Genomic DNA, 16,045 nt, shown 5'->3' with positions numbered 1-16,045 from the left:
TGTAAAATTGAGTTTTATCATACCAAACCTTATCACACACCATCTAGGTCAGAGTATTTGCTTCATTGTTTGTACCAATATATCTTATTTCTACTGTGCCAGTGTTTTTTGCCCCAGAAATTTTCGTTTGGGTCTAATTATGAACCCTCTCCAAGGCTTTCTTAGTATCCTGTAATCCCTAAGTTATACCATAATTATGATTGGAAGAGTGTCTCCTTTTTTGTTTAATTTGATTTCAGATTTCTCTAAAATAATCTGCATTTATGTCTCTTGCCAAGTTTTCCAAATCCTTCAAGGCTTCTACTGAGGCTGTTAAAAGCTTCTGATAACCAGCTTTTCTCTGCTTTCACCTTCTAGCCATCCTCTCTATAGAGGAAGAGCAGAGAAAACTTAATTTCTGTTAATCATTTTCATTTGAGTGAAATCTGGATTCTCTGACTAGTTCATTTGCTTTGTTGCTAACAAGTGACACTTTTCATTTCTCTCCAAGAAAAACATTTAAATGGGAGACTAAAACAAGTGATGGTCTTCCTTTTTCTTTTCCCTCAAGACTGAATAACAATGCCTTTGGCATTTTAAGTGACTGTAAATTTTGAATAGAGCCTTGATGACTGACAGGGACATATTATCTGATTAAAATTGTCTTTGTAAATTGGTTTATGATATATTAGGCAATATTAAGTATCATTCCATATAGTGCTCCATAATTTAGGAAAACCAGGATAGTACCACATCTTGGTCTTCTTTAAAAACATAAACTATAATATTAGCGTACATTTTTATAAATTTGCTCAAACAGAAATCATATTTACTTAAGAATCATTACAATGGCAGAATTATAAATTAGAGGTTTGCATTCAGAAACTTTTTATTTTGGTTAGGTGCCAAATGCAGTCCTTCTTTTCTTGAAGCTTTTCTTTGGGTTGCTACCTGTTTTAAAAATGTATGTTCATTATTGTGCTGTCATAAGTTTTGCAGCTTTAAAATGTTTGTGCTTACTTTAACCAAATCAAGTAAAACCAGGTGTGTTCTTTGAAATTTGTGCACATGTGGTTAAAATATTAGCAAATTATTTTCTTTAGCTGCTGTAAGAATTATTGAAGTACTCAGAATCCAGGGCTGGAAAAGATGGGTTTTGTTATTAGTGATTCTGGTACATTGAACTAATAAACTCCAAGTTAAAGTGATCACAAACTGAATAAGCAATGCAAACAGAGTGGTGTTGAAAGCTATTGAAAGGCTTTACAAATTTTGTGGATGTGTTGGGACTTACTGGCTGATGTACTTTTGGAGATGCTTTCTTTGTCACGTTTGGTATGTGTAAGTAATCAAAAGAGCATTGTGGCAACATGACACCATATTATCTGCCATAGTTATCCTTTCATCATTTAAATTGTTTTTTCAGTTACATATAGTATATTATACTCATCTGGTCACGTACAAAAATTTTAAACTATTATAAAAGGTACCTTGTGGATTTTATTCTTATGATTTGTTTAGATCACTGATATTTGTATTCAGATAAAATGGAGTCATGTTGCAGGCACATTAAAGGTGGGTTCTAATGTGCCAACCCCCTTCCAACTTCCAGTGCTTTTTTTTTTTCCTTTTTTGGTCCTTCACTTGGGAAGTTACTTGCAGTAACACTAATCTCTGTCCACCTTCCTATGTACCAGATGTTAACTCCTTCCAGCAAACTACAAAATGGATTGATGATGTCAGAACAGAAAGAGGAAGTGATGTTATCATCATGCTAGTAGGAAATAAAACAGATCTTGCTGATAAGAGGTATGGAATGATTTCCTATATATATATGGAATGTTTGATTTCTTTGTTAAGCAGCCTATTATTTTTGTTAGTTTTAAAAGGAGACTTGTTTAATCCTTAATCTTATGCCCCCACTCCTTTTCTTTAATGTAAGAACCTGAAATAGATAAACTCAGTCCTGGAAACTCCCTGGTAGTCCAGTGGTTAGGATTCTTTGCTTTCACTGCCAGGGGACATGGGTTCAATCTCTCATTGGGAAACTAAGATCCCACAAACCCCGCAGTGTGGCAAAAAAACAAAAACATTGAACTCAGTCCTTAAAGGAAAATAATTTTTTTGTGTGTATAAGCCCATGTATAAATAACTTGTGCAAGATTGTTTACACATGAAGCTCATAGCTATTTTGTATTTTTAGGTCTCATATTAATAAAGCAGTATTCTGTTAGAGAACAAAATATTTTTAAAAACAAATCCTGTCTTTAAAGTATTCATAATGATTAAATGCACAGTCTTTTGCTAGCCTTATAAATATTCATTATAATTCAGTAGTGCAGTTTTTTCTTTTCTGTTTTTAATTGTATGGTTGAGCCAAACTGTGAGGTTGAACTGAATAGCTTGATTGTGATACCTTAGTCAAATGAGCAAAGATATATTCAAGTCACAGGATGTAAAATGTATTAACATTCACTGTAGAACCCATGGCTTGAATATCTGCCTTTAGCATTCCTCAGTGATCTACTAGACATTCTTTCTGCTTTAAGTAATCTTGACAATTTAATATTTGAAGTTTTTACTATTTATTATTTGTTTATTCATTAGTTGGATATTGAAATTCCAGTAATGAACTTTTGCTGTTAATTTAAAAGTTATAAAGAAATACAGTATGTTCAAAGATTTATGAAATGTAAAGCCTATTTCTGCTCACAGTACCTCATTTGGAATTGGCAAGAAAGTCTTTCTTTATTTAAAAATAAAGTCAGCATATGACTTCATCTTTTCTTTTTGAAAATCATTTTTCAGACTTCGATGCTATTATATAAATTTTCATTATTTATCTTCACTATGAGAATTTAAAGATCTTATATGTATATATTCTTATGTGGAGAGTCCCAGGATACCTTCACTATTAAAAGAAAGATTATATATATATTTGTTTCTCTTTATAGCTGGAATTATCTAAAAGGATGCATACAAGCATCTGTTCTTTTTAGTGCATAATAGTTGAGTATACAGATATAGAAAGTTATCTAAATTGTTTATAGTAACTTTTCTTTAAGATAATATTTGTCCATTGCTTTAGAACTTCTTTCTCAGTAATTTTTGCCAGACTATTGCCTGTTAGCTTTCACATTTAAAAGAATTAGTCTTAAAAAAAATTTAATTAAAAAAAAAAGAATCGGAGTCTTGTTCATTCCATTAAAATAATTTTGTTTTTTCATCTATTTTTATTATTATTTATTACTTTATCTACTTTATTTTATTAATGTAACAGTTGCCTTGTTTTTTAATTGAAGTATAGTTGATTTATAGTGTTTCAAGTATATAGCAAAATGATTCAGAAAAAAATGATTGTTATATTAATACATATATATGTATTTATCCTTTTTTAGATTCTTTTCCATTATAGTTTATTATAAGATACTGAATATAGTTCCCTGTGCCATACAGTAGGTCCTTGGTATTTATCTGTTTTACATACAGTGTGTATCTGTTAACCTGAAATTCCCAATAAAATAATTTTTAAATGAGGAAAAAAGTTAAAAAAATTTTTTACAGCATTAAAAGAAAATCTTTGGTAGTAGGTGGCCTTTCATAAGCATAACATGGAATCCTAATGCCTTAAAGGGAAAGATTGATAAGTTTGAATACATAAATATAAAAATTGTATTCACCTATTAGGTTGGCCATTATTCAAAAGATTGATAATGTACTGTATCATCAAGCATCTGAATAGATTCATACACTGAAAATGTAACTAATACAATTTTCAGCAGAAACAGTTTAACATCAGTATTTAAGATACTTTTTGACTGAAATCTACCTCCAATAACTTATTCCATAGATATACCCACAGAAATGTGAAAAGATGAACATAGAGGAGTTATTATTGCACCATTATTTGTAATATTAAAGAATTAAAATCAGTCTAAATGACTGGTAGTAGTAGTAGTATTTTAATAATATAAATGAAATTCTTCCAGTCAGTAAAAAAAAAAAAAAGTGAGGAATTTATTGCTGGCTTACACAGAAGCTTAAGAAAAACCCTTGATCAATGCATATACCTGAATCCTTTGTCTTTAAAACAAGTAAATAAATAAGATGGTTCTTTGGCCTAGAACAAATCTGTGTAAGAATAAATGAAACTTAACTAGCATTTTTTGGGAAGAGAGTGGGATTATATAGGAGTTTATTGTATTGGTCTTTTAAAAATTACTGTTGTAAACAGAAAAAAAAAGTTTTAATAACAGCAATTTAAAGTTAAATGACCTTTTCCACTTTCTTTGACAGTTAGTTTTTTCATGAAAACTTGGAGGAAAGACTGGAATATATCTGTTACAGTGTCTTAGCACCTAGATGCTCAGTATTCTTTTTGTCCTCTGTAGCCCAGTGCTTTGCAGATGTTTCAAACCTGAGAATCACTTGTTAAACATGGTATATTAGACCCTCTTTTAAGATTCTGGCTATAGAGGATTGTGATCAACTTTAGATTTTTTGATGTTTTTGAGCCTTCTTTCAGATTCAGTTAATCCAGAGTAGGTCCCTTGAATCTATGTTTTAATTAATCTTTCTAGGTATGTGCATGCTAAGTCGTTTCAGTCATGTCTGACTCTGTGGGACCCAATGGACTGTAACCTGCCAGGCTCCTCTGTCCATGGGGATTCTCCAGGCAAGAATACTGGAGTGGGTTGCCATGGCTTCCTGCAGGGGATCTTCCTGACCCAGGGATCAAACCTGTGTCTCTTGTGTCTCCTGCATTAGCAGGCAGGTTCTTTACCACTCGTGCACCCTAGGAAGTCCCAGGTTCTGGGACTTCTGACAAATCCAAACCACTGTTGTGAACCTTGGTATAGCTGACTTTCAACCATTTTATTGAGGTGACTTATAGTTCTACAACTAGGTAGAATTTCTACCTGGAATCCTTCACATGTAGGGTCTATGGACTAATAATCATTGATTCAGAAGATGTTTGTTGAGTATCATGTATATTTCAGAGGATGCTATATATATTTCAGTGAACTGAAATCTTCAAGGAGATTTTATTCCAGTGAATAAACCAGGCAATAAGTAAATAAAGAAAAAATAGCATGTTTTATAGTGATATATGCTAAGGTTGAAAATAAAGCAGGGAAAAGGAATGTGAAATGTTAAGGGCAAGTTTGTAATATTAGGTGGGATAGCAGTGGAAAACCTCCCTGAGAAGATGACTGGTGACCTTTGAGTAAAGAAGCTAAGGAAGTGAGGGAGTTAACTATACAAGTATGTTGAGGAAGAAAAGGTCCCAGGCAGATGACCCAGAAAATACAAAATTACTGAGTTGGGAATACACTTATTTGAGAGACAGCAAGGAAGCCTATATAACTGATAAAGAGAATGATGGAAAGAGCAATATGGAAATGAAATGAAATTAAAATAAAATGAAAGATAATGAAGGCCAGATCATGAGGCACAAAGTAAAAACTTTCTGGATGAGATTGGAGGGTTTAAGCAGAGGAGTAGCTTCTCATAGGTCGCTGTTTGCTCTGTTGAAAATGCATAAGGGGAGAAGAGAGGAGGATAAACTAGACTTTATTCCAAGCAGGAAGTAATGATGACTTGGACCAGGATAGTGGTAACTTGTGTGGTGATCAGTGGTCAAATTTAGATATTTTGAAGATAGAACTGACAGGATATACTGATGTGATAGATAGAATATATACTGATGGATGGAATATATGATGTTGGGGAAGGAGTCATCAAGAATGACCCCTAGATTTTTGGCCTGAAAAATCGTCATTAACTGAGACAGAAGAGACTGCATAAAGAAACAGTTTGGGAGGGAATATCATGACTTCAGCTTTTGGTCATTTTAAGTGTAGAAAGGCTATTAGCTATCCTAATAATTAGAGGTCAGGTAGGCAGTTGGCTATGAGCATGCAGTTCAGAGCAGCAATCCAAGCTAGATATATAAGTTGAGTCATCAGCATATAGATGATATTTAAAGCCATGAGACTGCATAGGATCTCCAAGGCAGTGATTGTAGATAGAGAAAAGGTCCAACGAGTAAGTTTTAGGGCATCTGAAATCGTTTTTCAGAAATCCATACTGCTGAATGGGGTCGCAAAGAGTTGGACATGACTAAGCGACTGAACTGAACTGAACTGAAGTGTTTAAAGTTCTGCTGCTGATTGTCTGTCAGCTTACTTTCAAATGGTTAAAAATATATATTTTTAAAAATTTATAGATTAATACGTAGAGAATGAGTGGATTTAACAAGCAGATAGGATAAAGCATTAGCAGTTGAAGTATTATATATAAAGGATGATTCTGCTCTAGAAGGTGGAGAAATTGTAGAATAATATCTTCTTGTAGACAAGAAGAGAGTGGAATCTAGTACATTGGTATAAGTTTGAGGAATAAGGACAATTCTTCCACAGTCGTGGGTCTAGAGGTAGAATATGAGGCACACACACAAGTAGATTATAGGATAGATGTGGTGTGAGCTTGTAGAAATTCTCTTACATTGCTTCGGTTTTCTGTTTTGTAAGAAGCAAGATTTATCAGCTGATAGTTTAAGTTCAATTCAGTCGCTTAGTCGTGTCCTATTCTTTGCCACCCCATAAATTGCAGCACGCCAGGCCTCCCTGTCCATCACCAACTCCTGGAGTTCACTCAGACTCACGTCCATTGAGTCGGTGATGTCATCCAGCCATCTCATCCTCTGTCGTCCCCTTCTCCTCCTGCCCCCAATCCCTGCCAGCATCAGAGTCTTTTCCAATGAGTCAACTCTTCACATGAGGTGGCCAAAGTATTGGAGTTTCAGCTTCAGCATCAGTCCTTCCAGTGAACACCCAGGACTGATCTCCTTTAGAATGGACTGGTTGGATCTCCTTGCAGTCCAAGGGACTCTCAAGAGTCTTCTCTAACACCACAGTTCAAAAGCATCAATTCTTCGACGCTCAGCTTTCTTCACAGTCCAACTCTCACATCCATACATGACCACTGGAAAAACCATAGCCTTGACTAGATGGACATTTGTTGGCAAAGTAATATCTCTGCTTTTCAATATGCTATCTAGGTTGGTCATAACTTTCCCAAGGAGTAAGTGTCTTTTAATATCATGGCTGCAATCACCATCTGCGGTGATTTTGGAGCCCCCAAAAATGAAGTCTGACACTGTTTCCACTGTCTCCCCATCTATTTCCCATGAAGTGATGGGACCAGATGCCATGATCTTTGTTTTCTGAATGTTGAGCTTTAAGCCAACTTTTCACTCTCCTCTTTCACTTTCATCAAGAGGCTTTTTAGTTCCTCTTCACTTTCTGCCATAAGGGTGGTATCATCTTAGATCCATTTAATTAGAATAGTTGCTTATTCATTAAGCACCTATATGATTGCTGGGCACTAGGAAGACCACGATAAATGAGAGAATACTGCTCTTGAAGAGCTGACATCTTGAGAAGCTTCCCTGTAAAAGAAGCATTAATACTGTGTATCAAGAAACTTTAACATATGTCTTTGACTCACTTGTTCCAGTTACAGAAATCCACAAAATCCAACCTAAAGAAATGATCCAAAATGCTCAAAGCACAAAGATGTCCATAGCAACATTTTTCATAGTAGTGTAAAATTTGAAAGCAACATACATTTTTAATACTTTGAGACTGGTTAAAATAGATAAATGTCTAGCCATTAAAAATTGTTTTACATTAAAAAATTTTAATCACAAAACTAAATTTTTATAATCTGATATTAAAATATTGGGTTGGCCAAAAAGTATGTTTGGGTTATATATTCTTTTCCATTATGGTTTATCATAAAATATTAAATATAATTCCCTATGCTATACACCTCTGGTTATTGTTGTTTATCCATTCTGTATAGTTTGAATCTGCTAACCCCAAACTTCCACTCCATCCCTCCCTTCCTCAGCAGCCACAGGTTTGTTCTTTATGTTTGTGAGTCTCTTTCATTAATGTCATATTTTAGATCCTATATAGAAGTGATATCATATGGTATTTGTCTTTCTGACGTAAGAAGTGCACAAATTTTAAGTATATTGCAGTTTGATAATCAAACTAGTCTTACCTGTATAACTAGCACTGTATTAAGAAAAGTTCAGAACCTTGTTTATAATCTTCATATCATCATCTTTCAAAAAGGTGAATTTGTTTATTTTATTTTTCTACAGGCAAGTGTCAATTGAGGAAGGAGAGAGGAAAGCCAAAGAGCTGAATGTTATGTTTATTGAAACTAGTGCAAAAGCAGGATACAATGTAAAGCAGGTAAGTTATTTGAGAATGAGTGGGTTAAGGTTATCAAATTGAAAAAATATATTTTAAAATAATTGTATGAGTTTTCTATTCTCTAGTGTAAGATTTTCTTCTAGTTGACAGTAGCAGGCCTGAATTAGCAACATACTACAATGAACAGTGAAAAATCTAAATGTGACATAGTTTGGGAAAAAGAAGAGACTTGTAAAACTTTTCAGATTGTTCATAGAACGAGTATTTCATTATGATTAGAAGATGATTGCTGGGTTGTAAACTGGCCATACTCTAACTGCATCCCTACTGCCTTGTTTTAAGGTGAATTTTCTTCATTTTAGTGTTTGATGATAAGATTATGATAAACAAGTATTTGCTTTCAGGCTTGTTATAAAAATACATTCTGATTATTTTATCCTTAATAACTGCTGGTATTAACAGTATTTATAACAGTGTTTATTCCTGTTTTGGAGAACAGGAAAATATGGGGAGACCTCACATTATCAAGTTGTTACCTTAAAGACAGGGTAACCAAAAACTTACCTGCTTAATTCTTCAGGTCTACATATCATATAGAGTACTGGTCCCAGATTTATAGGCTTTACCTCCCAATAAATTATTTTTAAATTGTATGTTATCAGTAAAGGGGTAAAATTAGATCCTTGAAACTGAGTGAGTAGAGCTTTATGAAAAATTCTCATTATTGTTTTCATTTTTGGCTCTTCCCAATTCTCTTTACCTTGAAACATATGTAAGTAATACTGAATTGTCACTAATTCCCTCCTCATACTATATTGTTTCATGGCTCCATATCTGCATTCATGCTGTGTTCTCTTCGCTTAGAATACTCATTTTCTTCTTTCCTGACTGATACCTACCCATATTTTTAAGTTTCAGTTTAGATGTCAGCATTTAGAGGTATTTTCTCTTACATTCTCCACGGTGCTGTTCTGTGCTTAGTTGCTTGGTTGTGTCTGACTCTTATGTGATCCAATGGACTGTAGCTTACCAGGCTCCTCTGTCTATGGGGATTCTCCAACCAAGAATACTGGAGTGAGTGCCATCTCCTCCTCTAGGGAATCTTCCCAACCCAGGGATCGAACCCAGGTCCCCCATTTCAGGTGGATTCTTTACATTTGAGCCACCAGGGAAGCCCATTCTCCACCATACCTCCAGGTATTATCACTTAGTGATAAATGACTCTCTTGTGTGCTTTCACAGATCCTTGACCCCTGTGAAACCCCTGTTATAGAACTTACCACATTGTATTGAAATTGCTTTCCCATCAAAATTATATATTCTCAGAGCCTGCAAGTATATAAGGAATTTATTAAACAGTTTGAGTAGTAAAAGTTGCCATAATATTATCATATGTTACTGTATTAAGACAAAGAAGTGGGTAGCTTCATTTACCTTTCTCTATTACAGATGTTTTGATAAGGATGTGAAATAGTTGCTTATATGTTAGAATATGGACTTCTCCAAGACATCTTTGGATCTGGGTTAACCCCAGATCCAACCCCTTCTAATGAAGGGGTTGCTGTGGTCCCCTAGTCCCAACCTTAAGTAATCATAGGTTTAGTAACAGCTTTCTTGAGGTATAGTTTGTGTACCACAAAATTCACTTGTTTTAAGTGTAGGATTCAGTTATTTTCAGTGAATTTACATCATTGTGCAACCATCACCATAATTCAGCTTTAGAACATTTTCATCACTTGCCATGCAATTTTTTCTAGAAGCCTGACCTGTACAGACAGATATTGGTACCCATTGATAGTGAAGAGAGACTTTTTACAAAACAATCTTATCCTGAATTTGAAACCCATGTGCTACTTTATTATTTCTCCTTATTTAGATGATATGTCTGAATGTGTGGTTTTGCTAAAGTCCCTATTCTATTAGGACCTGATTTTGTTATTTTTTTAAATGTAAATGTGACTAAAATTTCTGATTTCAAACTTTGGAACAGAACTGCCCTTTAATGTTTTTGTAGCTTCTTAACTCATAAAAACCATTACGTTTTATTTTATAGAGAGTACCAACGGTGTGTTTAGAATTTTATTTCAATATTTAAAGACCTATGCTTTGTTAGCTTATATAATTAAGTTAAGGAAGAAAGAAATCCTGGGGTTCTCACATGCCCGTGAAATAATGAAAAATTAAAAAACGATTAAAATCTTATGTTAATAAGCACATTTAAATAATAGGTTTAAAATCTTCCCCAACTATATATAGTTCATCATTTAGAATGCATTTCTGCCATGTGTGGAAATTACTGACTGATTTTAACTTTTCGATAAGAAATAAATCATAGTCCATTTTTAAAAATTATTTTTTATGGATTATCTGTTCCTTGAGTTAGGTTTTATAAAGGAACTTAAAACTAATCAGCTAGAGTATCACTTTTAAAAACTTAATTTTTAAATGACCAGTGTTTTTAAAATGAAAGTGTTTATCTTTTTAGTTGCACCACAAGTCACTCCAATGTATTTTTTTAAAAATGGTCTTTGATACTGGTTAGCTGGTATAGAAAAATTCAAATTTTCTTAAGTAAAATTTTTATCAAATCTGCCCAGTAACCATTGCCCAATTCTTGACTGGACAGTGCACCTTGTGTGGTTGGAGTTCAGTGCTTATTTTCCTAGGATAGAGATTAATGGGTCTCAATTTTAATGTGCATCAGTTACCTGAAAGTTTGTATAAACTACTAGTTCCTGAGGCATGACTTACAGATATTGATTCAGTAAGTCTAGGTTAGTATCCTAAAATCTACATTTTTAATAAGAATACCAAGGGATTTCTCATGCAAACCATACTTTGTAAAAAGACACAGAAAGCCATAGAGATGGTTTGTCATTTATACCAAATATATTCAGTGTGATAATTGTTTGAACAAGTGTTAGTTAATTCCCTAATCCCTGTTAGATGCAGAAGACAGGCCTCCTACACTCAAACCCCTCAATCTTTTGTAGAAGCCAAATTTAAAACATGAGGAATTAAATGTCATGCGTCCCAAGTGTCAAAATGTGTCTTCGTAAAATAAGAGGACGAATGTAGTGAAACCCAGAAGCTCTCTTGATTTGGTTGTTTCCACACTTTAGGACCATCATTTAGATACCAGGTCTTGTTGATTCTCCTTTTTCCGTTGGTGTATTAAGGTACTTGTCTATTTATTGCCTTGTTTGCTCCCATAACTTATTAACTGATAGCTGCTCCAATGTTGCCCAACTTTAGTTTACTCTCCATTCTGCTGCCAGAATGATTGTTTTACAATACAGATCTGCTCAGGTTACATCTGTGAATTTTATCCTGAATTTTAAGCAAACTTCTTAGTGTGCTATGCTCTACTGTTCAGAATATGTGATCTGGCCCCTCCATATATCACAATTCTAATCTTTGGCCACCACATACCCATACAATACATCTTAAAGTGCCTGAAGTTTACTGTGTTCTCACATTTTCATTGTATGGGATTGTCCTTTCTAACACATTCCTTCCTCCCTATTTGCTATCTGTAATTAAAAGCCCAGTTTAAACAGTCAAATGTAGATGTGCCTTTCCTATTTGTTGTAGTAGCTCTTTTAATATTGAAGTTTTTTGTCAGCTCTGCCTCCCATTAGACTGAACTCAGTACATGTTCATTGAATGAAAGAATAATATACTGAGCTTGATTAATAATTTAATGACTGTGCTTGACTATGTCTTAAGCTTAGAAGATCTAGGTTACATGGGGAATTTTACTTCCTTCAGTACCTTGACTGCAACTTAGATAAAGATACATTGAATTTGTTTTAATTTAGCTAAATTTATATTGAACTTTTTCCATTAGTTTATTAAGATAAGTATTTATAGGGATATGTACACATCTTGAGTTTATAATTAGATGAATTTTGATAAATGTAATGACCACATTAATGAAGATACAGAAATAGGTTGTTTGATTTCCAAATATTTGAGGCATTTCTAGAGTTTGTTATGGCTTCTAATTTAATTGTGCTGTGATCAGAGAATATCCTCTGTAACATTTCAGTTGTTTATAATTCACTGAGACTTGTTTTACGGCCTGGCACGTGGCCTGTGTTGATGAATGTTCCATGTGCCCTGGAAAAGAAAAACTTTTCTGCAGTTGTCAGGTACAGTGTTCTATAAATAATATCAATTAGGTCAAAACAATTGATAGCATTGTTCAAATCTTAGATAGCCTTAGTAATTTTGGGAGGTGGGTAGTTCAATCAATTACTAAGAATGGGGTATTAAATTTTTCTGTAACAATATTTGTATTCATGGGAGCTTAGTTCCCCAACCAGGGATTGAACCTGGGCCTTCAGCAGTGAAAGCATGGAGTCCTAACTACTGGAGCACCAGGGAATTCCTTCTGTCAGCTTTTAGTTCATGTGTGTTGAAGTTTTGTTATTAGATGCATACATGTTAATGTTGTTATCCTCCTACTGTGTTAATTTTAAAAATAATGAGAAATATTGTTCTTTATCTCTGATAATACTGCTTTCCATTATTTGATCTTAATATGGCCACAGCAGCTCTCTACTTATTGTTTACTTGGTATCTCTTTTTCTTTGTAAAGTGAGTCTCTTGTAGATGTTATACAGTTGGATTTTTTTTCCCCCTCTGGTGTGGCTATCTTTTGAGTGTTTGGTTTATTTAGATTTAATTGTAGTTAGGTTTATTTCTACCATTTGCTCTTTGCTTTCTACCTGTCCCTCTGTCATTTTTGTTTTAATCAAATATTTATATGTTGTGTTTTAATTCCTCTTTTGATCCTTAGCTTTTGTTCATAACCTTTTTAGTGGTTGCTCTAGGGGTTAAATTAGAGTTAGTATTATGCCATTTCATATGAGATTATGCACCCTGTCCTTTGTGTTCTTGTTGTCACGTATTTTGTATTTACATATATTTTAAACCTCCATATTAAGTGGTTTTTTTTTTTTTAGATTTACTTTTATTTTTTGACTGTGGTGGATCTTTACTACTGCATGTGGGCTTTCTTTAATTGCAGCTCATGGGGGCTACTCTCTAGTTGTGGTGCATGGGCTTCTCATTGCAGTGCCTTCTCTTGTGAAGAACTGGCTCTAGGTGCATGGGCTCAGTAGTTGCGGCTCATGGGCTATAGAGCGCAGGCTCAGTAGTTGTGGCATACAGGCTTAGTTGCTCTGCAGCTTGTGGATCTTCCAGCACAGGGATCTAACTAGTGTCCCTTGCATTGCAAGGCAGATTCTTAACTACTAGATCACCAGGGAAGCCCAATAAATATTTTAATTTTCGCTTTAAACAGTAATTAAAAGAAGAAAAAAGATAATCCTGTTTACCTATATACTTACCATTTCCAGTGCTCTTCATTCCTTCTTACAGATCTAAGTTTCACCTGATATTTTTCTTTAGCCTAAATAACTTCCTTTACTGTTTGTTTCAGGGGTCTCCTAGTGATAAATTCTCTCTGCTTTCACATATGCCAAAAGGCCATTTGAAGAATATTTTTGAAAGTTTTAAAATTTTGTTTTGGGAAGAAATTTTTCACTTCCAGTACTTCAAAGTTGCCTTTCTATTGTCTTCTGGCTTCCATTGTTTTTAATGAGAAGGGAACTCTAATTTATATCATTCTGTTTGTAATGTGTTGTTTTAAAGTATTTTTCCTGTCCCATTTTCTTATTTTCTCCAGTGGCACATCTATTAAATGACTTGATATTATCCCATGCCTGCTAGTCATTAAGGCTCTGTTCATTGTTTTTATTACCTTATTTTCCTCTCTTTTCAGATTATATATTATTATTGATGTGTCTTCAAGTTCACTGATCCTTTTTCTGCCATATCTAAACGGTGATGAAGTCCATTCAGTGAATTTATTATTTCAGATATTGTAATTCAGTCCTAAATTTTTTTTATTTCTTAAAATTCCCATTTCTTTGTCAGAATTCTCCATCTGTTCAGTCATTATGGCCATTGTTACCTTCAAGTTCTTAAACATATTTGAGTAATTGCTTTGAAATTCTTGTCTGCTAATTCCACCATGGGAAGTATCTGATGGCTCAGCAGTAAAGCATCCACCTGCAGTGCAGGAGACGAAGTTCAATACATGGGTCAGAAAGATCCCCTGGAGAAAGAAATGGCAACCCACTCCAGTGTTTTTGCCTGGGAAGTCCTGTGGACAGAAGAGCTTGGCAGGCTACAGTCTGGGGGGTTGCAAAAGAGTCGGACATGACTGAGTGACTAAACAGCAACAAATTCCAACATTTGGGTCAGCTAAGAGCCTATTTCTGATGGCTGTTTACTTTTTCTCTTGACTCTAAGTAGATTTTTCTTTTCTGTTTCATGTATCTAGTAATTTTTTTATTGTATGCTTGGCGTAGTATATACATAGAGATTCTGGTTTCTGTTATTTTTCTCTAAAGTTTGGGATTGTATTATGGCAGGTTGTTATATTGCTGCCTGGTGATCATGAATTTGTATAGTCTTGATATTATGCAGTTCGGGTGGGCCTGTAGAAAGCCTGAGATATTTAGCAAGGTTTCCTATTTTGGTGAGACTCAAACTCTAAACTGTATCCCTGATGCAGGCGGTAGCTGAAATCTCTGCTCATTTCTTTTAGCATTCTTTCTAGCTTTTGCTTTCAAGTAGTTCCTTGGAGTCACCTACATGGTGACTCCTTAGAACTTCTCCTACATATGTACCATTAAGGAGTTAACTGAGGGTTTGTAGGAATTCTATGTGTAAATTTTAGGGCCTCTTGGCTCCCTCCTTTTTGTTATTTCCTTCATCAGTATGGCCATCCTGGTAGTCAGTTGACACCTCAGACATGTAAAACTCTAGTTTTTGCTTGAGTTCTAACCACCCTTTATTGTACAAGCTAGGATTGACTCTTGGGAAAACCTGTTGATAAGCATGACTCTCATCCATTGAGTGTGAGTTCTGTTTTTCCCAGGATTGAATTATTCCTAGTTTGTATCTCCTCTTGTTACTCTTGAAAGTCTTCAAATAGTTGTTCAGAGTTAATAATTGCTATCTGCAAGAGTGTTAGTCCTATACAAGCTGCTGTGCGTTACCAAAAGTGGAGTCTATCTTGAACTGGGGTAAAAATTAAAATATCTGATAAATGAAATAGCTGAGACTATTTAGCATGTACATACTTAGTCTTATTTAATATTGAAGGTTAGTTTACTCCTGGATTCTGTATGTTGTTGCTTATCTAAGATCAATGTAAGTAGATCTTTGAAGTAAATTATTTGGTCAGTGAGTAACATATCAAAAGAAGTGATTTTGAAGAAATAATGTCAAATTTCTTCCGAATTTTTGTTGTAGGTCAGTACAATTTAGAAATGGTGCTTGTATTCAAAAATTTACCAGGTAAATTTACAGTCCAGTCACTACCCTGGAACACATTGGGAATCACACTCTTGTGAGCTATTCAGTGACCATTGTGTGTGTTTGTTCAGCCATGTGTTTGCAAAACAGAGTTCCTTTTGATGATTGTGCATTGTACTCATTTTATTTGACAAAATCATGCCTTTTCACTGAAGGTAAACAGAAGTCATTCTGTATATAAGACATGTTTATCAGTACTAAAGGTACCATCTAGTTGTACTTTACATATACACAGATGTCTTTTTAGTTTTTTCTGCTAATTGGATTCCTCCTCCCCACTCCCTCATGTACTGGCTTATAATACATATAATAAAAGCTTAAAATGGGCTTTCTCTATTGCTTGTTTTCCTTTTTAAACAATTCTAGAAGAGAGTTCACTAATGCATCATTTAATGTCTAACCATGGTTCAAGTAATTGGGTCTTAGTGCCTGAGAACTTT

The 16,045-nt window shown here is 34.3% G+C and overlaps 1 protein-coding gene across 2 annotated transcripts in view; it reads left to right on the top strand.

Annotated features, from left to right (window-relative positions):
• Positions 1–16,045, top strand: part of RAB6A (RAB6A, member RAS oncogene family) — an 83,473-nt gene that overhangs the window by 56,445 nt on the left and 10,983 nt on the right. For both annotated transcript variants that reach the window (XM_042232748.1, XM_060400007.1), the window contains exons 6-7: positions 1,677–1,788; positions 8,156–8,249. In XM_042232748.1, coding sequence (XP_042088682.1) covers positions 1,677–1,788; positions 8,156–8,249 — 206 coding nt within the window. The remainder of the gene's footprint in view (positions 1–1,676; positions 1,789–8,155; positions 8,250–16,045) is intronic.

The sequence above is a fragment of the Ovis aries genome, chromosome 15 (assembly GCF_016772045.2).
Source record: "Ovis aries strain OAR_USU_Benz2616 breed Rambouillet chromosome 15, ARS-UI_Ramb_v3.0, whole genome shotgun sequence".
NCBI lineage: Eukaryota > Metazoa > Chordata > Mammalia > Artiodactyla > Bovidae > Ovis > Ovis aries.
This window is presented reverse-complemented; position numbering and strand designations above follow the sequence as displayed.